The 22,403-nt window shown below is 33.6% G+C and overlaps 1 protein-coding gene and 1 long non-coding RNA gene across 2 annotated transcripts; both read left to right on the forward strand.

Moving 5' to 3' along the window:
* The first annotated feature begins 1,773 nt into the window (after nt 1–1,773).
* Nucleotides 1,774–4,112, forward strand: LOC132271580 (uncharacterized). Its single transcript, XR_009469740.1, has 2 exons — nt 1,774–2,711; nt 2,822–4,112. It is a non-coding gene; the product is annotated as an uncharacterized LOC132271580 (long non-coding RNA).
* Nucleotides 4,113–16,966: 12,854 nt separating this feature from the next.
* Nucleotides 16,967–19,529, forward strand: LOC132270174 (protein yippee-like At4g27745). The gene is made up of 4 exons (XM_059771373.1): nt 16,967–17,390; nt 17,501–17,602; nt 18,840–19,040; nt 19,410–19,529. Exons 1-4 carry the CDS (start codon nt 17,367–17,369, stop codon nt 19,527–19,529), a joined length of 447 nt encoding a protein of 148 aa, XP_059627356.1. The 5' UTR covers nt 16,967–17,366.
* The last annotated feature ends 2,874 nt before the right edge of the window (nt 19,530–22,403 follow it).

The raw sequence follows: 22,403 nt of genomic DNA on the forward strand, positions 1-22,403 counted from the left end.
CCCTTCATTTCATTTGACTTTAGGGTGCTATACATAAAACTTGTCCAGAGTTTTAGACAAGGTGGAAATTTTGTAGTGCCACGGGTTTCAACTTTCAAGTCTACCTCTCTATTACTGGACCTTTGACTATTTTGATATAGGCGCAAATGTGCGACTATATCCATTCCTAAATTCCCAATTTCTGAATCATTTTTGTACAAACTTTCACGATCATGAGTAACATTTTGTAACATTTTCAAAATAGTTATTTTATTTTTTTAAATTGGAGTTGTACAAACTTTCACGATCATGAGTAACATTTTGTAACTATTCCGAAACGTTATATAATTAAATATATTTTATTTTCTCTAACCACAAGTTAAGATCCTTTGACCAAGGGCCTTATGACAAGTGGTATCTCTTCTATCTCTCAAAGTGGATAGTGAGCAGACACGGGCCTAGCATAGGACCAGTGGGGGTGGATGTCCCCATTGGATTTTTTATATTTTTATTTTATACCTTAAATTTTTTAGAATATTTGAACATGCCCCCACTAAAATTATAATTTGCCCCCACTGAATTATTTTTTTTTGCATTTTATACTTCAAATTTTTGAAGATGCTCACTAATATTACAATTTGACACCACTGATTTTTTTTTTTTTTTTTTTTTTTTTTTTTTTTTTTTTTTTTTTTACTTTAAATTTTCTAAAAAAACTCCATTGAAATTACAAAAATGGACCCACTATATAAATTTGCCCCCCACAAATTAAAAGACCGCTCCTCTCACAAAATTTTCTGGGTCCGTCACTGATGGTGAGGGTTCGAATCTTCAAAGAAGCGAAATGGGTGTGTGAGTTAGGAGTTGACAAATAATCCGTGAGTTCGATTCGATCCGATCTGTGCGGATATATATATTAAAATAATATATTAGTTAATTTAATTAGTTATTGATCATTTAAATATATGAATTAATGGTGATAAATTAAAATTTTATCTATTGGATTATGGTTAAAAAATAAATAATATGAAATATTTAGAAAAAATTCTAATTCGCGGATTTAGTCCGATCTGATCCATCATTCAATGGATTCGATCCGTGAGATAACGAATTGGTGACGAATTCAAAATTTTCCAATTTGTTTGGAGCAAATCGGACCAATCTGTAACCACCCTTAGCATGAATGGTGTGTATAAGTCTCCTGCCAATGACAAAAAAAAAAAAAAAACAAAAACAGCCACTCCTCTGTTCTGTGATTGGAGGGGCACAATAAAAGTTCAATTATATGAGTAGCTTTTTCTAGTCCCAAATAGGACAGTAGGTCCCACCAAAAAAAAATAATAATAATCATTGGCTAAATAATTCCTATATTTTCTTGTCTAGCACGTAAATTAGGATCTGCTTATTAACGTTTTTATTTTTTTATTTTTACTTTTTTCAAAAATAAAATCATACTTCTCATTTTTAAAATTAAAATATAAAATAAAATTATGTTTATTAATTTTTTATGCTTTAAATATTTTTAAAACAAAAAATTAGAAAGCAAGTTTAATAATTATAATTTTAATTTTGGTATCAATTTGACAATCAATGTTATATTTTCTCTATCTCTCTTTCTATATATATATATATATATATATATATATATATATATATATATAGAAAGAGAGATAGAGAAAATATAACATTGATTGTCAAATTGATACCAAAATTAAAATTATAATTATTAAACTTATATATATATATATATATATATATATATATAGTGCACTCTCTCATTCCAGAAGGCAGATATGGAATTTTATTATTTTCATTCCAATCTCTTTGTGGCTGGTGGCGGAATTGCAGCAGTGATTCTTCATATATATATACCTATACAGTGCACTCTCTCATTCCAGAAGGCAGATCTGGAATTTTATTATTTTCATCCCAATCTCTTTGTGGCTGGTGGCGGTCTATTCCGGCGTCAATTGCAGCAGTGTGTGTATATATATATATATATATCATCACTCTGCAAAAGAAAATTTTCCAAAGAATCAGACCCAACACTCCAACTAAACCCCAACGCAACCCCACTCATCCACAAACCCACCTCACCCCAACCCCATCTCAGTCTCTCTCATCACCCTCCTCTTCGTCTCTCTCTCACCTCACCCCACAAGACCCCTAAACCTGGTTCCTCACTTTCCCCACCACTCTCCGCCACCACTACTCCACCGATCGAACCATCAAGGTCCAGACCACCCCAAATCACCCCCCCAATTGAAGTCTTCACCATTCAAGATGGTCGTGGCAGGGGCTATGGTGATAGGTTTTGGCGTGTATGAGAGGAGAGATCTGGTTGTGGCAGGGGCTGTGGTGGGAGGAGGCGGCGGTGGGTGGAGGAGATGGTTAGAAATTTTTTTTTTTTTTTTTTAAACAGTGTTACAGTATAGGAAGTAATTTTCGTGAACAGTATAAAAACCAAGAAAGTAAGGATTTTTTATTTTCTCTTTTCTTTCTAAAATTAGAAAGTATTTTTTTAAAGTTTTAAAAGTGAAAGTATTTTATTAAACAAGATTTTTATTTTTGATTCTCAATTTTAAGAATTGAAAGTAGAAATCATGAATTATTTATGTTACACAGGCCCAACAAGTCAATTCCACCAATATTATCTTATATATCTTATCTAGTTTGTCCTCTGGTCATCTCCTCATATCTTCCATTCCATGGGTAATCCTTTACAATCAGAGGTGAGAGAGTTTAATTAACTTCTTATAATCTCTATTTTTTCCTCCAAATTTGTTTCCTTTTAACTTATTTCTATTTCATTTTTTGCATGTACGTGGTACTAAACTTTCAGTTCATGGCGGAAAAAAATTCACCGGTCATCCCACTTATAGCTGCAACAGTTGCCGGAATCCGGTTGCCCTCCATGACGACCTTAATTCTAAAAAATTTTGGGTGATTAAACATTTCTGATCCTCTAGATCTCTCCCTCTACATATATATATACACACACACACACACTACATACGTGTGTGATCTGATAGCCTGATGCATTAGTTGAAACTTGGGGTTTGTTGATTCAACTTTATATAATTAGTTCATGTTATATTAATCATCAGTCCATTAATTGAGTTGATTTTAGTAACAAGGACTTTTTGTGGAAATGAAGTAATTTGATCCATTATAGAATATGAGTTGCAAGACTGTCTTGTAAAGTCAAGGTCACTGAATTGGCTCTTTCCCCTTAGCCAAACAAAGACTAACACGGTGGAGTCGAGGCCAAGGACCTTCTCTGGAAAAGGAGGTACATTTTGCACACCCACTAATCATTAATTGAGTATTAGTTTGTGGAGGGATAATGATCTTTTTAGAAAAGGAGAGGTCCTGCACAACTACTAAGTATTGGATTGGATACCCCCACTAATAATGATGCCATATCAATGGTTGGTGAGTGTGCAGACCCTCTCCAAGAATGGAGAGGATCCTTATCCGGAGTCGAGATAGTCTCTCTACTCAGCTCGAGTCGATTCGGTCGGTTTCTGAATTTTTTTATTTTTTTATAATTATTAGTTTATGGACACCAAAACCCTTCTAATCATCGTCGTCCGAGTTTATGACTCTCCCCTTGAAACTCCTTAAGCAACTATGTGAGTTCGAAAAGTTTCTCTTTTTCAGGCTAAAAAGTAATCCTACAAGTTTATACCTAGAGACATTCTTGTAAATATGGAGTATTAGTTTGTCTAAGAAATATATATATATAAAACATGAATTATAAAAATTTAACATATATGTATCCCCACTGCACTAATTCTTTAGTATATAAGGGCCCTTAATTACCAAGGATTTTGCTTGCACATTGCCTCATTTTGTAATGTAAATTACATTTATTTTGAAAGTTGAACGCTCCCTCTTTCATTTTGTGAGATTGTATTGACAATATTGTGCTACAACTCTTGATGGTAGCTCAATGAGAGCATCTTGGATTGGAGAAGATATTTGGTGAGCTCGGCATACTATGTTATTAATTGCTACAGGTCTCAACACTTGAAAAAAAACTACTTTGCATAAACTCATTTGTCAATTTTTCATTAGCTGAAAAAAAACTACTCTGCAGAAACTCATTTGTCAATTTTTCATTAGCTGAACGTACTAATGACGTGGTATACCTTGCTCACTATGCATACTCTTTGGATATAAACATATATACACACATGCATGTATGTGTATATATATATATATATATATATATCAAAATGTGTGTGGTTGTGGAGTAGTTTTTGTTTACTCCAAGCTCCTCCATGTTACATTGGTTTCTGATGATCAGGCAAAATCTGGAAAAGCCTATATGTTCTCTCATGCGATGAACATTGTTGTGGGACACAAAGAAGACAAACAGCTGATGACTGGTGTTTTTAGTGTTGCGGATATTTTCTGCAGCAATTGTGGTGAGTTGTTGGGTTGGAAATACGTTCGAGCTTATAGTTATGATGCGTGGCAACGATTCAAGGCAGGCAACTTCATTATTGAGACTGCTAAGATATTGAAGGGATTTTAATTCGATCATCACAAACTCATATATATATATATATAGCTTCCACCTTATTCTGTGTAACATATATGATATATGTAAGTGTGTTGGATCATGGAAAATAACTAAATAACGCATCTCTTGTACAATAAAACCATATGCTTATAAAATGTGTTGGCCTAGGTATCTTCAGGTATATATAAATTCTCTTTTTAGGTGTTGTTTGATAACACAATTTTAATACTTATTTTTTTTATTGATTAAATGTGTTTGATAATGTATTTTTAGTGCTACTTAAAAATATACTGTAATTGACAGTTAAAATGATGCAAGATTTTAAGTGACAATAAATTCACTTACAATGCTTAACACTTACACTATTTTTTAATAACTTGGGTTACTAATGTTAATACGTTGGGTTTGCTTTTTTGGAATCGGTATCAGTTGCGTACGTTCTCCTGATTCACAAGAAATGCCCTCCTTCTAATTTTTTGTATCGAATTTCAATACAATCAAAGTTTTAAAATCTATTACCAACTTTAGTCCTCGCGGTTATTTCTCTAACTGCACCCAAAAACTTGATGTATTGAAGATTGAATTTTTTGTTTTCTCCTAATTAAAGATTTGATCTTTAATCTGCCTATCTTACCACAAAGAACCAATACCAACAATTGACTATCAAAACTCCATGAGCTTGATTCAATTGTGTTCAAACTTGAATTGAAAAATCTTCTCTTCAATCCTTGCCACCCTTTCTTGAAGGGTAGCTCCAAATCTTACTCATTATATTATGCGGGGCATTAGTGTTGATAACATTTTTAGACAGTAATTTCCCAAGAAGACAATTCAAACACCATTCCCCCCCTCCAACCCTCCTTCATCAATCTGTTTAATGTAGGTGGAGAGACTCTTTGATTGAAAGACAAATGGTTAACTATGAGAGAGAAAGAGACAGATTGATTGAGGGTTAATCAAGAGAGAGAAATAGAGAACATGGAAAGAAGAGAGAAAAAAACTTAATTTGTTTTCTTACTTGTAAATGATTCTTTCTTAATTAATTCTCTCTCCCAAATCCCTAAAAATAGGAATCGTGTGGCATATAAGCTCGAACTCTTTATATTTTTTGCGAGAGCGCTCTCGCAATAACACTACTCTTTATAATGGCTAAAAACTTCTCGCAATAGCACTACTTTTTGTTGCAGTGTTTATTGTTGTCATGTTGTGTGGTGTAACGAAGATAAAATGGTTAATTTCACTGACACCCCCTTAGGTTTGACTAAATATCACCTAGAAACATCTTTCGAAAAATATTATCACTTACAACCCATATCACTTTTCCGTTACTAACACCGTTAAAATGGGTTTGGAATAACATTTTTACCCTTATTTTTTTAATACTTTTTATTTTAAAACCTATAAGGTCAAAATTACCCCCATCATCCTCATCCTCACCCTCATTCACACATCCTCTCTTCCATTGCCAGATGAGTCAAACTTTTAGCTAATCTAATCAAATTAGCATAACTATTAAGAAAAAATCAAATCAACACAACAGAGTATACAATAACCAACAATTCACACAGATTAATCAAATACATCTTAGAAAAAGAAGAGAAACCAATTAATCAAAACCATATTACATAATAAATAAGAATGATAGAGAGAAACAAACGATTGAAAGCAAAATTTACAGATTCATAGTTAAGAATAGTAGCAAGATTAAACTCCAAGAATGATAGAGAAATAATCAACTTGAAGGGAGATATTTCTTCTTCGCCATTACGAAGTTCACCTTGCGCCGCCGTGTCCCTCCTCTTCTACCACACCCTCAAACAACCCCTTAATTACCACAACCTCATCGGGATCCCCAATGCCGGGGAACTATTGAGTTTTTGTCTCCAAGAACGTCAATGAAGAGATGACCTTTGCTGAGACCAAGAAGTCGATTTGTTTGCTCTAAGAACTTCTGGGCTTTCACCTTTTTGATAAAGGAAGCCGTTTCCAAATCAGTTCAATCTCTGTACACACACATACACACACCCACACACATATATATCACCATCACCACTTCTACCACCATAATCACCACCCAATCCGACCCACGATGAACCTAATTGAACCAAAAGGAACCATAAATGAAACCCAATTCACACACAGAGAGAGAATATCTCAAATCCTTAATCCGAAACCCCATAATCCTTTGTTCCTTCACAACCCTTGAACACCCACAGTAAAACTCAAAATTCAAATCCCAAATTGTTGATATTTTTCATCAATTTTCTTGGTTGTTTCTTATTTTTCCTTTATTTTTTCATTTTCTCTCAGGGTTAGAGCACAGCGGCAGTGGTGTGTTCATGGCAATAGCTGTTTGCCAAGAGCGTGATTCACGACGACAAATTCAAGGCCCCATGGTTAACGACAACCACGATGGTATTTAACACTTTTGTAATATATATATACACTATATAATACTCATATATATATATAATTGTATATTTGCAAAACATTTAGGGATAGTTTAGTCTTTTAGTATATTTCTTTAGGTTAAAGTTTTTTTTGACAAAGTCAAAGGGCATTTAAGTCATTTTATATGGTGTCAGATATCTAAAGATAACAGTTGTGGTGTGAGTGAGAAATGGAACAAACGTTTGTAGTATAAGTGATAGTAATTTTCAAAAATTATTTCAAGGTGATATTTAGCCTAACCTGAAGGGGTGTCAATGAAATTAACCCATGATAAAAAGATCACAACATGTTTTGAATTGTACCTCGAAAAGAGACCTTAATAGGCTAATCGGAAACAAAAAGCTGAAATTTCTTAATATTTTCGCATTGCAGTAAATAGAGGTGGCCCTTTTTTTATGCAACATTTTATAAAACATGTTTTCATATTTTTACTTTTGAAAATCTTACAACATATGCTATGTTACCAAACATGTTTTTAGTCACAAACAAACACACTCCACAACAAAAATTTTGTTTATATTTTGAGCTAGAAGATAAACCCAAAACGAAAATTATTGCCAAATTAACGCGCCTGTTTTGTTTTGAAAATGATAATTGTGGAATTCTGTTCAAATTTTCGGTTAACAAAGTCAAAGTATATGTATATATTTCTTGAGTTTGAGTAGTCGGAAGTATACGAATATTTTATATGAATCGGAGATAACATCATCGCGACGTCATTAAATATAATGATATCATTAAAACGTTTTACTTACATAGTTTTAGTCACGACTCTATATCATTATATATATATATATATATAAAATAATTGATACACTGGACTCACCGACTAACTAAAAGTTAGTTGGAAACTTTGCAGAACCATGGATGTAAAATACTGAAAACTAGGCGTGTTTAGAACTTTAGACAAAGTAGGGTGGAATTTTGTGGTGTCGAGGTCTTGAAGCTTACGACTTTTTATTTTTTGGCAAAAATATTTTTTTAAATAAAGACGACAACGATGACACTACGTAAAATTTTGGAAATTTGAGTTCAAAATAGAAGATCCAAGTATGTGAGAGAAAACATATTTTATATGGAAGTTTGATTGTTGCAAAAGAAAAAAAAAAAAAAAAAAAAGTATAGCTCATTGAATATCCCTTACGTCTAAGTCTCCTCCCAAAAATTCTAGAAATTTATTTATATTTTTTTTTTTGTTGAAAATTAAAATTACAGAAATTCAATCACATGAAACCATAAATATTTTTGTGGAAGAATTGAACATTATTTCAAATATTATTGTATCTTTTGCCTCCGAGGACTTCATTGCTTCTCTTATGCTATCTCTAGTCTTATTTACTTGGATTTGGTCAATTTGGAAAACTTGCAATGTTTTAGGCTCATTAGGTTTTTTATAAGCTTTGGTCTTCTTCAAGCTAGTTCACACACTTATTTTATTTATTTAATTATTCTTCTAGAACAACACAACTATATTCTCAAGCATCTGATAAATTTTATATGATTGTTAGATGGAGAGTGATGGAAATTCCAACCAAGTTACCTCAAATGAAAAGTTCTTGAAGGCAATTTGGAATTCTATGGCATATGAGGATTTCATAGATATTTGTGTAGAGGAAGTTTGAGTTGGTAATAGGCCAAGTACGCATTTTAATAAGGTTGGTTGGAAGAATGTGATAGAAATTTTTTCCAAAAAAACTGGAAGAAGATATGACCAAAAACAACTAAAAGATAAGTGGGATGCTATGAGAAAAGAGTGGCAAATTTGGAGCAAGTTGGTGAGCTATGATACATGAATCGGTTGGGATCCTATTAAAAAAACGATTATGGCAACGGACGAATGGTGGAAAGACAAACTACAGGTGTGTAGTAAATTGCATTTTATCTCTCTCTCTCTCTCTTTTATAAAAAAAAAAGTGCTAATAATTTTGTCAATACCTCTTATTTTATATGTTTAAGTTATTCCAGAAGCTGCAAAATTTCGTGAAAAGGGATTGGAGCATTGTTTTAAGTTAGATGCGTTATTTATGGATGTGGTGGCAACATGAGATAGATCTTGGGCACCATCATCTGGTGTATTACCTAGTTTAATGATAAAGATTTTCAAGATGATGATTCAGATAGAGATGGTAACCAGTTTGAAGGATTTGAAAATATTGATGCTGACATTGATGTTGGGAGTATTGATCAACAAAGAAAGAAAACAAACACATCAAAACCAACACAAGAAAGACGTTCAAATAAAGTTTTGTCTGCAACAAAGTTGTCTAAACAACTTGATCGAATATGTGATGCTGTAAAGAATAGAAGTTCTACTATGTATTCGCGACTTGCCCAGTAGGATGTAGCATTCAAGAAGTAATGGAAATGATGTCTGCAATTCCATAAATTCCTCGAGGGGGTGAACTTTTCATGCTTGCAATAAGGCTGTTTACCAAAAAAGAAAATAGGGAGATATTCATGGCACTTAAGGATATTAAAACACAAATTGTGTGGCTTAAGCAAGAACAAGTTAGAGAACTAATTAACCCACCCTTTTTTCAAGGACTTTTAGGATAATAATTTGTTATCTCTTTATTTAGTTTTTACTTGTTAATTTAGTGTTTATTTATTTTTTCTTGCATTTGGACCTATTGGTTTTTTTCTTAATTAATAATATTATTTTAAATTTGAATTCATGTATCCCCTTAATTATTATTCCATTTTTATTAGTTTTCAATTGTTTATGGACATGAATGTATTTTAGATATTGAATATTATTTTTATTTATTCAAAAATTGTTTGTTGCATTAGATGATATATGATTGTGGTTTAGATTTTGCTAATTTGTAGGTCATTTTACAGTTATCGCATGGATTCATTGGAGGAAATCGAAAAGGAAGATACAGAGTTCTATGTTCTTGTGGTAGCAGGTTTCGCTACCGCTATCACATATTTTAATAATTTTATTTCTAAGGAACCATGTAGAACTTCTGAACAATTAGGTTCAAAGTTTTTGATGGAAATTCTTACCGGTCATGATAGACGATGCTATGAACAATTTAGAATGGAAAAGCTTGTTTTCAAAAAACTTTGTGAAATTTTGGAGCAAAAGTATGAATTGAAAAGTAGTCGAGAAATTACTGTGCATGAACAAGTAGCTACGTTTTTAATGACCATAGGACACGATGTAAGTAACCAAATGCTTCAAGAACGTTTTCAGCATTCCGGTGAAACTGTAAGTCGACATTTTACAGATGTGTTAGTTGCTGTCATAATGATGTCTATGGATTTTATAAAACCTCTTGATCGTGAATTTAAAGAAGTACCTAAATACATTTGCGAGAATCGAAAGTACTGGCCACAATTGAAGGTAATTCTTTAAATAATTTTGTTATTTTAATTTAATATTATTAATTATATAAAATTTTACTATTTATTGATTGTTATGATTGTATCGGAGCAATTGATGAGACACATATTGCAGCTGTTATCCCTGAAAATAAGAAAGTTCCATACATAGGAAGGAAAGGGTATTGTACTCAAAATGTAATGGCTGTGTGTGACTTTAATATACTATTTACATTTTCTTGGGCCGGTTGGGAGGGAACAACTCATGACACTCGCATTCTTTTGGAGGCAATTGAGAGAATAAACTTGAATTTTCCGAAACCCCCAAAAGGTTCATTCATAAATGAATTATATCTAAGTTATTCTTTCTATTATTAAAAAATATACTATTTCATTAATTATTTAGTTTTGTACGATATATTGTCTTCTAAAATTTTACTTTCGTAGGTAAATATTATCTAGTTGATGGTGGATATTGTAATGACCCGGATTTTTTGGATAAATTTTTTTCCGTTGTCTTTTCCCTTCTGAGTTTGATTTCTTGTCGATTAGTGTCGTCTCGAGTGCTCTGGAGTGATTTTCGAGAATCTTTTCTTTGGATTGACAACTTCCTTTGAGGACCGAGTTATTTCCACATTTTTCGTTTTTCGGCACTATTCATTTTTCGTCCTTTTCCCTATTTCGTCCTTTTCCCTATTTTGTCTTTTCCCCGTTTGTCACTTTGTTGGCATAACCTCACTTCTTATTTTCGGAGTTGGTTTCTGACTTCACGTATCTTCATTCTCAATGATTTCTATGAGATACGTATCTTTACCTTCGTGAAAAAGTACTCTGGTTGCTCCCGGTGTCCATAGGGGCATAAATGCAAAGTTCTTTGGAAACTTTTTCTTTTCTTGGGGTGTTTTTCATAAATATCTTTTGAAGATATTTTATTTCAGGGGTATCTAAGAAAATATCTTTTGGAAGATATTTTCATTCTGGGGCAGTTTCGCAGTTTTCACTTTTTGGAGGGGCCATTGTGCAATTAATGAAAGTTATTGCTTAATGCCTTGTTTTGAGCCTGAATCCTCGTACGGGATTCATTTTCACATTTCGTCAAGTCGTGGACTCTTAGAATTTCCTCCTAATCGATGTTTTCCAATTTCAGGGTTTCTGGCCTCGGTTTGCGCCAAACTTGTTTTGGACATAACTTTCTGCTCGAAACTCAGTTTTCGACGCCGTTTCTTTTGTTATTCATATTTTCTCATTTGAAATCTTTTTCATTCACGAATTTTTTCCGTTTGAGCGCGTCTGCTCGAATTTCACTTTTTCGGACCTTGTGGGGCCCGTTCGGGGCACTTTTTGAGTTTTTCTATAAATAAGAGGTCTTTAAGTGAAAAATCAGATTTCACTCTCTCTCTCTCCTCTCTTGACTGGATCTCATGACAGCCATGGCTGCCATCTTCTCTTTCTTCTTTGAGCTTCCTCCCCTCACTAAAAAGTGGTGATGCCTTTATGTTTATTGTTCCCCTCGGCGAGGCCTTCGATTCCAACCGATTGGAATCTCGTTATGGCCATTTCTTGAGTTCGGGTTTGAAGTCAAGTTGTGTTTTTGATGGGGCTTCCTTGGGATTCATGTTCGTGGTGTTGTCTCTGACAAAACGTAGGAGTTTCGTTGGATTCGGAGTCGATTTATTTTGGTGGGGATTTGAGATTTCATCTCAAATGGAGGTATGGAATGTTTTAGGATTATTTGTGTGTTGTATTGTGTGTTTTTCATGATTATATAACATATATGTATGCCTTGTATCAAATCTAGAAAGTTAGTAATTTTTATTTCTTTGTATAAGATTTAAAATTCATGATGATGTGTAACTTGAATTTGAATTGTGGCATGTTAGAAAATCTTGTTTTAATGTGTTGGTTAACATATATTAAATTTGGATTAATTAAATAAGAATTGTACTTTTTATTTAATATTTATCTTTTGTGAAAGATTAAAGTTCATGGCCGTACCTTACATGAAATTGAGTTGTATTATGCTTCTAAATTAAATTTTGGCATGTTTGTTAACATACTTTAATTTGAGAGCATTTGGTTGAGTTTGAAAATCTAGAGGCTTTAATTAAGAGAATTAATTAAAATCTATTTTGTGGTTTCATAGGCCTAATTAAGCTTTTGTGTGAATATATGTAATGACCATGATATGTCTTCTATCATATATTAAATTGAGGCCATTTGGAAATGATTTGAAATATAAAGAGTTTTATTATTTTGATATAATTAAATTCTATCTTGTTTATCCGTGGATCTAATCATATTTTAGAAGTTGTTTCTATTTTAAGAGTATGGATTTAGGCTTGTGATGTATTCACTTGATTGTGTTACATGCATTGAAAATCATTGTTGTTAAATTTATATTCATGAGAGTATGTTTCTAATATAAATATATTGTTGGCTTGTGATTTCATAGCATTATGGATATGAAATGCTTATTATGCACAATTGAGAGTTATGTTGCTAACTTGTTACTATGTAGTAGTAATATGGATAAGTTATGAACTTATTTGGTTTATTTTGGAGTCTTGGGACATTGTTGTTATATGTGATATGGCTAAAGTTCGGCTTTAGTGCGGGAGGTATGAGTTCTCATCAATTGAGATAGTGTGCACTTAGGGTGGTTTTCACTGCGGGTTAGTGCCCGGAACAACCATTTTGTTCTCGGCGGAAATCCGAGACGTGATGTCCAAGTTTTCCACTATTTGTTTTCGCATTCAATTCCAAGTTGACAATCATGTTTACCTTGTTGACTTGTGGTTTTAGCTATTGGCGATTTTGATGTTGTTAAGTACATCCATACTAAATTGCTATATTTAGTTGATTTCACACTTTTAGATTTCTAGTTAATAACCTAGAGAATCTATGTCTTAATGTGTGGTATTAGATATTCTAATTATGCTAAATTGTTATATTTAGTTGATGTTGCATTTTAGACTTCAAGTTGATAACCTTAAGAATCTATATGTTGTTGCTTTGTGTAAGCATGCTACTATGTTGTTGCTTTGTGTACGCATGCTCCTAAGTTGTTGCTTTGTGTAAGCATGATCCTATGTTGCTAAAATTGCATGAATGAGGTGATTGATGCTAGAAAAGATCTTAGGTAGCTAGGATGCTCCTTGAGTCTCACCTTTGACATAGACGTTAGGTGGAATGAACCGCAATAATTAAATCATGCAAACTTATAAAACGTAGGTCGATGCATGCTCATTTCCTACGAGTAGCTTTATGTTACTCACCTCTACGATATTGGGGCATATTTCAGGTACTAGAATTAAAGTTGAGACTCCCATTATGCTTGGATGACATGTGGACTTGAAGACTTCCATTTTTGTGAAGGTTGGCTCGGAATGCCAATTGTAATCTTATTTGTCAAATGTGCATATTTGATTCTAAACTTGTAATGTGTGCCTAAGCACACTTTTGATTCTCATTTTATGTATATGACATGAGGCCAAGGGTCAAACTTCTTTTAGAATCACATTTATGTCATGGATGTTGATTTTTGCCTTTAATGAGATTATATGAAATTCATGCGTTTTAGTATGCTATTTTGCGCCGGAGTGTGCATTGTATATAAAAATTTGTCCATTAGCATTCATTCATCATGTATGAAGTGTGGCCAAGGGCCAAACGGCATTTTGAAACCATTTCATGATTTTGAATTCCAAGTTTTCATTCCAAACTTCGATTTTGGCATTTTGGCTGTTGGGGGGTCATATTTTGTATTGGCCATATTTTTAAGCCATGGACCATTGTAGCACATCTTATTAGGTAAGTTAAGTTTGCGTGCATGGTCGTTTCCGGGCAAAGCTTCTTCTTTGGTGAAATGAGCCTCCTACAGACTCATTTTACACTTTTGTTACATAATTTTGCTTAAGGGCATTTTGAGAATTTTCTTTTGGAAATAATTTCTGTTCTCCACATAGTCACTTAGAAAATGTGATTTTAGGGGGGGTTTCTTCTTTGTGTTTTTTCAGAAAATGCCATCTTGGTATCGGAAATCGATCGCAAAGTTCAGCCTTTTGTTTTCCATTTAGCAGTTTTTTCGACCCTCTGGACCAGATTTCTTTGGAGGGTATTTTGGGCATTTTACAGTGAGTATTTTTCAATTTTTTTTCTCAAGTTTAGTAGAAAACTCAATTTTGAGGGGGGTATCTTCTTTGTGTTTTTCCAGAAAATGTCATCTAGGGCTTCAAAATCCCATTTTTTCTGAAAAAACTCCTGCTGCCATGTTTTTGCTGAGTTGTAGTATAAATGTACTGGTCAAGTGTACGGGTGGTAAATCTTGTAACCGTTTAGATGAGCATGGGTAGTGAGTTGGTCACTATTTTTTTTGCTTTCTAACCGGTTAGATGGTCTTGGGTTGACTTTTTGACCGTTTTACCCCTTTTTCTTTCGTTAGCCATATCTTCTTCATCCGTACTACGAATCAAGTGATTTTTGAGTCTAAATTTATTAATTTTTTGTCGTCTTTCCAATGGTGTGCTCGGTGGCACCCACTTTAAGATAGAAATGACGTTTTTGCCCCTAGGTTCATTCTTGTTCTTTTTTGAAAACGTTGCTTTCATATTTGATTCCTTTGGGTTCCGTGACCTCGTTGAGGGTCATAATGGTGTCTTAGAGCCATGTTGTATCTCTAGAAACTGTTGTTTTGACTTTTGCTTCTGCATTTCGGATCCGTTATCGGGTCATCTTTCGGTTCATCATTGACGCACCGGGTTGAAAAACTTGGGCTGTCACAGATATCCTAATATGAAAGGATATTTAGCGCCTTACAAGGGAGAGGGATACCATTTTGCAGAATTTCGTCGTGGAAGTCAGCCAAGGGGCCCTCATAAGTTCTTCAATCATGCTCACTCATATTTCGTCGTGGAAGTCATCCAAGGAGCCCTCATAAGTTCTTTCATATTTGAGAATGAAAGAACCTTTGGTGTTTAGAAAGCAAAATGGCGAATTCTATCATGAATGCCTAGTTTTAGTTTTTCAAAACAAGTTGCAATTGTTATTGCATTCATGACGATTCATAATTTTACACGGCGAACAGCTATTATTGATGAGGAATTTCAAAGATATGATGATAATTTGGATTTAGTGCCTGATGAAGAAGGGAATGACAATGATGAACACCCACATGAAAGGTACACTGGCGATGACAATGAGATGGGGGTTATCGTGACCGTTTAACTTGTTAATTGTATAATTGTTAGATGTTTAATTTTTAATAAATTATGACTTGTAATTTGTTTTTAAAATAACCATAATACATTTATGCTATTATCTTAAATGAAAAGTAATAAGATTATTAATTGTGGTTAAAGTGTTTAGTCTTATTTTATAAAATGTTATCTATATTGGAAAACAATATATTATTAGATTTCATTATTAGATAGCATATGAGCAAATTTGCTTATTTTATTACTGAAGAATCCAAAATCAGATACAAAATAATCATCATTAAAATATGTTTAACTCATTTATATTTTAGTGCTCAATACAAGTTCGATATCATAAACAAAATATGTGATATTTAAAAATAAAAAAAAATACAAGTTCATCTTTATAAATCATTAAACTCAATGAAATTTTATAATATTTAATATTAGGGAATTATCATATGTTTAATGTAAGGGTAATATAATAAAATTAATAAAAAAAGTGCTTTAAGTAATATTATTACCAAACAATTTTAAAAGTGCTTCAAGTATAAAAAGTGCTTTATACAATGTGTCATCAAACGTTTAACTGCGTTTTACTGACAACACTTTTACAACAGCTCTATTATTAAAAGCGCTTTTAACATTCAATTCCAAACTGGCTCTATATCCACTTCCAAATTTCCAATTTCTGAAACATGTGGCTTGAAGCTTGAGACAATTTTGTGCAAACTTTCACAATAAATTTTTTTTTTCCTCTCTTTTTTTATTTATTATTTTTTTATTATTTAACAAACAGAGGAAGAACATTTATAGAGAAACTGAATGAAGGTCAACAGCAATGACATTGAGCAGCCATGTAACACATTCCAATCACCATCACCTTGCTTACAACTGAGCCATCTTCGCTAGATGGTGAGCAACATGGTTACAATCTCGATTAGCCCAAGACAAAAGAAATCACTAATTTTGCGCTTTTTAATATTTTTTAATATACATTTGCACTCTCATTTAAAAAAGAAAAAATTTGTAACATTTTAAAAATAGTTATTCTTTTTTTTCAAATTACACAACTACCTTTCTACATATGGATATGGTTGATCTCTTCCTCTCAAAACAAAAGTTATAAATAAAATTTTTAAAAAAAGACCCTAAAAAAAAAGTATCTTTGTTGATTATCTGTTTTACGATATCACAAAAAATTGTTATTTTTGTTAAATAAATTATCATTTTTGACAAGTCTAAAAAAAGGACCGAAAATTTCACCGAATGTGTAATTTATTTTAAATGTAGCGTTAGTAAAATTTATATTTGTAAGCCTCAATTAAATTTTTTAAAATTGAATGTGTAATTTATTTTAAATGTAATGTTAATAAAATTTATATTTGTAAGCCTCAATTAAATTTTTTAAAATTCTAATTTTAAAAAATTAATTTAATACTCCCAAACACAATATAATTAAATTTTATTTCCTTTATCAATAATCACTTCCTTTAAATTCAATTTTTAAGTATTCACTATTTCCAAGCATTATATAATTAAATATATTTTATTTTCTCTAAAGGCAAGTTAACAACCATTTCTCTGACCAAGGCCTTGTGATAAGAGGTCCAAAAATAAAAAATAAAAAAATAAAATAAAAAACACAACTCCTCTGTCTGTGATTGGAGTGACATAATAAAAGCTCAATTATATGAGTAGCTTTTTCTAGTCCCAAATAGGACAGTAGGTCCCACCAAAAAACCTTGTCTTTATCAGCAACATTGGCTAAACAATTCCAATATTATCTTGTCTATCACGTAAATTAAACAAGTCAATTCCACCAATATTACCTTATATATCTTACCTAGTTTGTCCTCTGGTCATCTCCTCATATCTTCCATTCCATGGATAATCCTTTACAGTCAGAGGTGAGAGAGTTTAATTAACTTCTTGTAATTTCTATTTTTTCCTCCAAATTTGTTTCCTTTTAACTTATTTCTATTTCATTTTTTGCATGTACGTGGTACTAAACTTTCAGTTCATGGCGGAAAAAAAATTCACCGGTCATCCCACTTATAGCTGCAACAGTTGCCGGAATCCGGTTGCCCTCCATGACGACCTTATTTCTAAAAAATTTCGGGTGATTAAACATTTCTGATCCTCTAGATCTCTCCCTCTACATACACACACACACACACACTACATACGTGTGTGATCTGATAGCCTGATGCATTAGTTGAAACTTGGGGTTTGTTGATTCAATAAATAATTAGTTCATGTTATACTAATCATCAGTCCATTAATTGAGTTGATTTTAGTAACAAGGACTTTTTGTGGAAATGAAGTAATTTGATCCATTATAGAATGAGAGTTGCAAGACTGTCTTGTAAAGTCAAGGTCACCGAATTGGCTCTTTCCCCTTAGCCAAACAAAGACTAACACGGTGGAGTCGGGGGACAAGGATCTGTCTAGGAAAGAAGAGGTCCTGCACATCCATTAACCATTGGATTGGATTCTCCCACTAATAATGATGCCATATGAATGGTTGGTGGGTGTGCAGACCCTCTCCAGGAATGGAGAAGATCCTTATCCGGAGTCGAGATAGGGCTTCTCTCTACTCGGCTCTAGTCAATTCGGTCGGTTTCTGAAAGTTTTTATTTTTTTTATAATTATTAGTTTATGGACACCAAAACCCTTCTAATCATCGTCGTCCGAGTTTACGACTCCCCCCTTGAAAATCCTCAAGCAACTATGCGAGTTTGAAAAGTTTCTCTTTTTCAGGCTAAAAAGTAATCCGACAAGTTTATACCTAGAGATATTCTTGTAAATCTGGAGTATTAGTTTGTCTAAGAAATATATATATATAAAACATGAATTATAAAAATTTAACATCTATGTACCCCCATTGCACTAATTCTTTAGTGGATAAGGACCCTTAACCACCAAGGATTTTGCTTGCACATTGCCCCATTTTGTAGTGTAAATTACATTTATTTTGAAAGTTGAGCGCTCCCTCTTTCATTTTGTGAGATTGTATTGACAATATTGTGCTGCAACCCTTGATGGTAGCTCAATGAGAGCATCTTGGATTGGAGAATATATTTGGTGAGCTCGGCATACTATGTCATTAATTGTTACAGGTCTCAACACTTGAAAAAAAAACTACTCTGCATAAACTCATTTGTCAAATTTTCATTAGTTGGACGAACTAATGACGTGGTATACCTTGCTCACTATGCATACTCATTGGATATAAACATATATGCACACATGCATGTATATATATATATATATATATATATCAAAATGTGTGTGGTTGTGGTGTAGTTTTTGTTAACTCCAAGCTCCTCCATGTTACATTGGTTTTTGATGATCAGGCAAAATCTGGACAAGCCTATATGTTCTCTCATGCGATGAACATTGTTGTGGGACACAAAGAAGACAAACAGCTGATGACTTGTGTTTTTAGTGTTGCGGATATTTTCTGTAGCAATTGTGGTGAGTTGTTGGGTTGGAAATACGTTCGAGCTTATAGTTATTGTCACACCCCAAATTTTAACACAAAGACTCTTTGTCTTGTATGTAAAATCTGATGTATAACTTCCACTAATTCTCAACATACATCCATTATAAAATAAAAGACAAAGAGTCTTTGTGTTAAAATTTGGGGTGTGACAATTTGGTATTAGAGCCTGACCCAGCCGAAAGTGTGCCGACGAGGACGTCGGGCCTCCAAGGGGGATGGATTGTGATGACCCTGTGGGCGGGTGTGCCGTAGGCGGGTGCAAGAGACACTGTCAGGCTACCACACTGGCGAGCTACGGGTGCACAAGTCCCACATCGCCTGGGTAGAGGAAAGGTGAAGTGCTTATATGAAAGTGCATCATCTCCAATTAGTATGAGGCATTTTGGGGTGAAGCCCAAGAGTAAAACCGTGCGGGCTCAGGCTCAAAGCGGACAATATCATACCATGTGGTGGAGTGGGTCGTTACAGTTATGATGCGAGGCAACGATTCAAGGAAGGCAACTTCATTTTTGAGACTGCTAAGATATTGAAGGGATTTTAATTCAATCATCACAAACTCATATATATATATATATATATATATATATATATATGTATATATAGCTTCCACCTTATTTTGTGTAACATATATGTAAGTGTGTTGGATCATGTAAAATAACTAAATAACGTATTTCTTGTACAATAAAACCATATGCTTGTAACATGTGTGGGCCTAGGTATCTTCAGTATATATAAATTCTCTTTTTAGGTGTTGTTTGATAACACAATTTTAGTACTTATTTTTTTAATTGATTAAATGTGTTTGATAATATATTTTTAGTGCTACTTAAAAATATACTGTAATTAAAAGTTAAAATAATGTAAGATTTTAAGTGACAATAAATTCACTTATGATGCTTAACATTTACAATTTTTTTTTTAGGGTAAATTACACTCAAACCTTTGAGGTTAGGTCATTTTACAGCTAGATTAACATTTTGGTTTTAGATTTCACTTATATTTGAAGTAGTGATTTAACATTTCACTTAGACCCCAAATGTCAATTTTTGGTAGGGCTGTAGTACTTTGAGGTGTTAAATGACTATGTTACCCTTTGACCTTCCGTTGACTATTTTTGTGACCAAACTACCCCACATACAATTTCCTCTTACTCTTCCTATTCCTCTTCCTCATCATACCATCATCATCCCCAATCACCGTATTCGCCACCACCACCACCGCACAAAACCCAACTCCATGCATATATATCTATACAGATATAGAAAACAGCCAAACATATATATATATATATATATATATATATATATATATATATACAGAATTACACACATATATGTATATAGATATATATACACACACATACAAAACAGTCAGGGGTGCCAAACTAAAATTGTGATGGGTTTATCAGATCCTTTATTTCTTTCTTGTTCTTGTTTAAAAAAAATTCATTTTTAAAGAGAGAAAGAGCGAGGTGGTGGATGAATTGAGTGGGCTGGAGGGACGATCTACTGAGAGAAACAATGAGGTGAGAGAATGAGAAGTTCCGATCCAAACCCTATCCTAGTTACAGAGACTCCAACACTCCTCCTTCCGACAACTGTTGTCCAATTTGTTTCAACGCCTTCATTGTTCCTACCCAAGCTGAGTTTGGCCACTGGTACTGCGGTGAGATTTCGATACCAATTAAAACTCCTGATCCTCTCTGTTTTATCTCTCGGAACGGTGGTTGAAGCGGCGACGGCTTATGGAGGTTTACGGTGGTGGCGGCACTGTGAGAAACCACAATTACGTTGGCAATATGAGATAGAGAAAGTGCTGGCACTTCAGGATCTAACCAGAGCGAGACCATAATTTGCAGCTCCACCGGCGACGCGTGAACGTAACGCGCCCTTAATATTGGTGTAAGTAGATCTGCACTCCACCATGGTCTAAGAGAAGAAGCCGTTGGTGATGGTGTACTTTTGTCTGCTGCGACTCCGATGGTGATTCTTGCTGAAACAGTGATGCGTTAAGGTGACGCGCAATGGCCGACGGAACACCACCCTCACGACGGAGCTCCAAGCCGGTACCGCCACGGTCCTCACCATGGCCTAGATCCTCGCTATCAACGCTAGTATCCGGCGCCACCTGCTCAGTCTTCGACTACAACCCCCTCTCTACCTCGCCCCGCTACCGCCACCTCTAGTCAACAACCATATAACCCCATATCCCACCTTGTGTACATGGTGTTATACATTAGATTAGGAACTTATTTATGAATTTTTTCACTTGCCATAGGGATGATGGTGGCGGTTTTAAGGTGGCACTGTAATAGCCGGAATCGATGACGGTTTTATTACTGTGTAATGGATTTGGCAGATGACTTTTGATTGAGAGAGAAGAGGAAAATAGTATGATTTGGTAGGTTTTGTTGTAAGAGTATTTTTGGAAATTAATGTTATAGATATTTTATATTAAATTATATTTAAACAAATGGGGGTAAATGAGTCATTTCGCATGTGTCAGAGTCCAAAAAGTAATTTGGGGTGTAAGTGAAAGTTAAAACCAAAATCTTCATCTTGCTGAAAAATGACCTAACCTCAGGGGGTGTCTCTATAATTTACCCTTTTTTAAAAAAACTTGGGTTACTAATGTCAATAAGTTGGGTTTGCATTTTTGGAATGAGTATCAATCGCGTACGTTCTCCTGATTCACAAGAAATGCTCTTCTTCTAATTTTCTGTACCAAATTTCAATACAATCAAAGTTTAAAAATCTATTACCAACTTTAATCCCCACGGGTATTTCTCTAACTGCACTTAAAAACTTGTTGTATTGTGTAATACCCCTAATTCTCAAAAGGATATAACTGAAATTTATTTATTTATTTTATATGCATTTTAATTGATTAATTGATTATTTGATTTGTGTGCATTTAAATATGTTTATCTGGTTATGTGTTTAATTGTTTTATTTGCTTAATTGGTAATGGTGTTGTTTAAATTAATTGTAATTATTTTTTTTTATTATTTAATTATTCGTGACTTAATTGATGTGTAATTTTTGGTAGCTTATATAATTTATGTGTGTTGTATGTAAGTTTAGGGTTTAATTTATGTATAATAGGGTAGCCGATGTATTAATGGGCTGGGATTAGGATTAGGGTTTAGAAGGAACCTATATATATATAAGACAGTATGGTCTACTAGGTTACAAACCCTATTTACGACATAGTATCTTGAGAAGAAAAATAGAGGAAAACTAGGGAAAAGAGAAATAGAGAGGTTTGAGGGGAAAAATAGAGAGCTTTCAGCTATAGACTGAAGGTGTGCCACAGAGGAAGGAAAAGGTTGATGGTGGAATAGAACTGGAGCAGTAGGAAGGTTGCCGGTAGTCGTCCGTTCGTCTGAAACTCCATAGACGACGGTGAAGATTTC

The sequence above is a fragment of the Cornus florida genome, unplaced genomic scaffold (assembly GCF_030987335.1).
Source record: "Cornus florida cultivar Cherokee Brave unplaced genomic scaffold, ASM3098733v1 CherokeeBrave_3.0.0_Hap2_Chr08, whole genome shotgun sequence".
Taxonomy (NCBI): domain Eukaryota; kingdom Viridiplantae; phylum Streptophyta; class Magnoliopsida; order Cornales; family Cornaceae; genus Cornus; species Cornus florida.

Bases quoted from the DNA above. Each gene is read 5' to 3' on its own strand.
- LOC132270174 (XM_059771373.1), top strand. From the start codon at position 17,367: ATGGATAATCCTTTACAGTCAGAG. The intron at 17,391-17,500 runs GTGAGAGAGTTT...CTAAACTTTCAG, and splicing joins ATAATCCTTTACAGTCAGAG to TTCATGGCGGAAAAAAAATT. The intron at 17,603-18,839 runs GTGATTAAACAT...TTTGATGATCAG, and splicing joins TTATTTCTAAAAAATTTCGG to GCAAAATCTGGACAAGCCTA.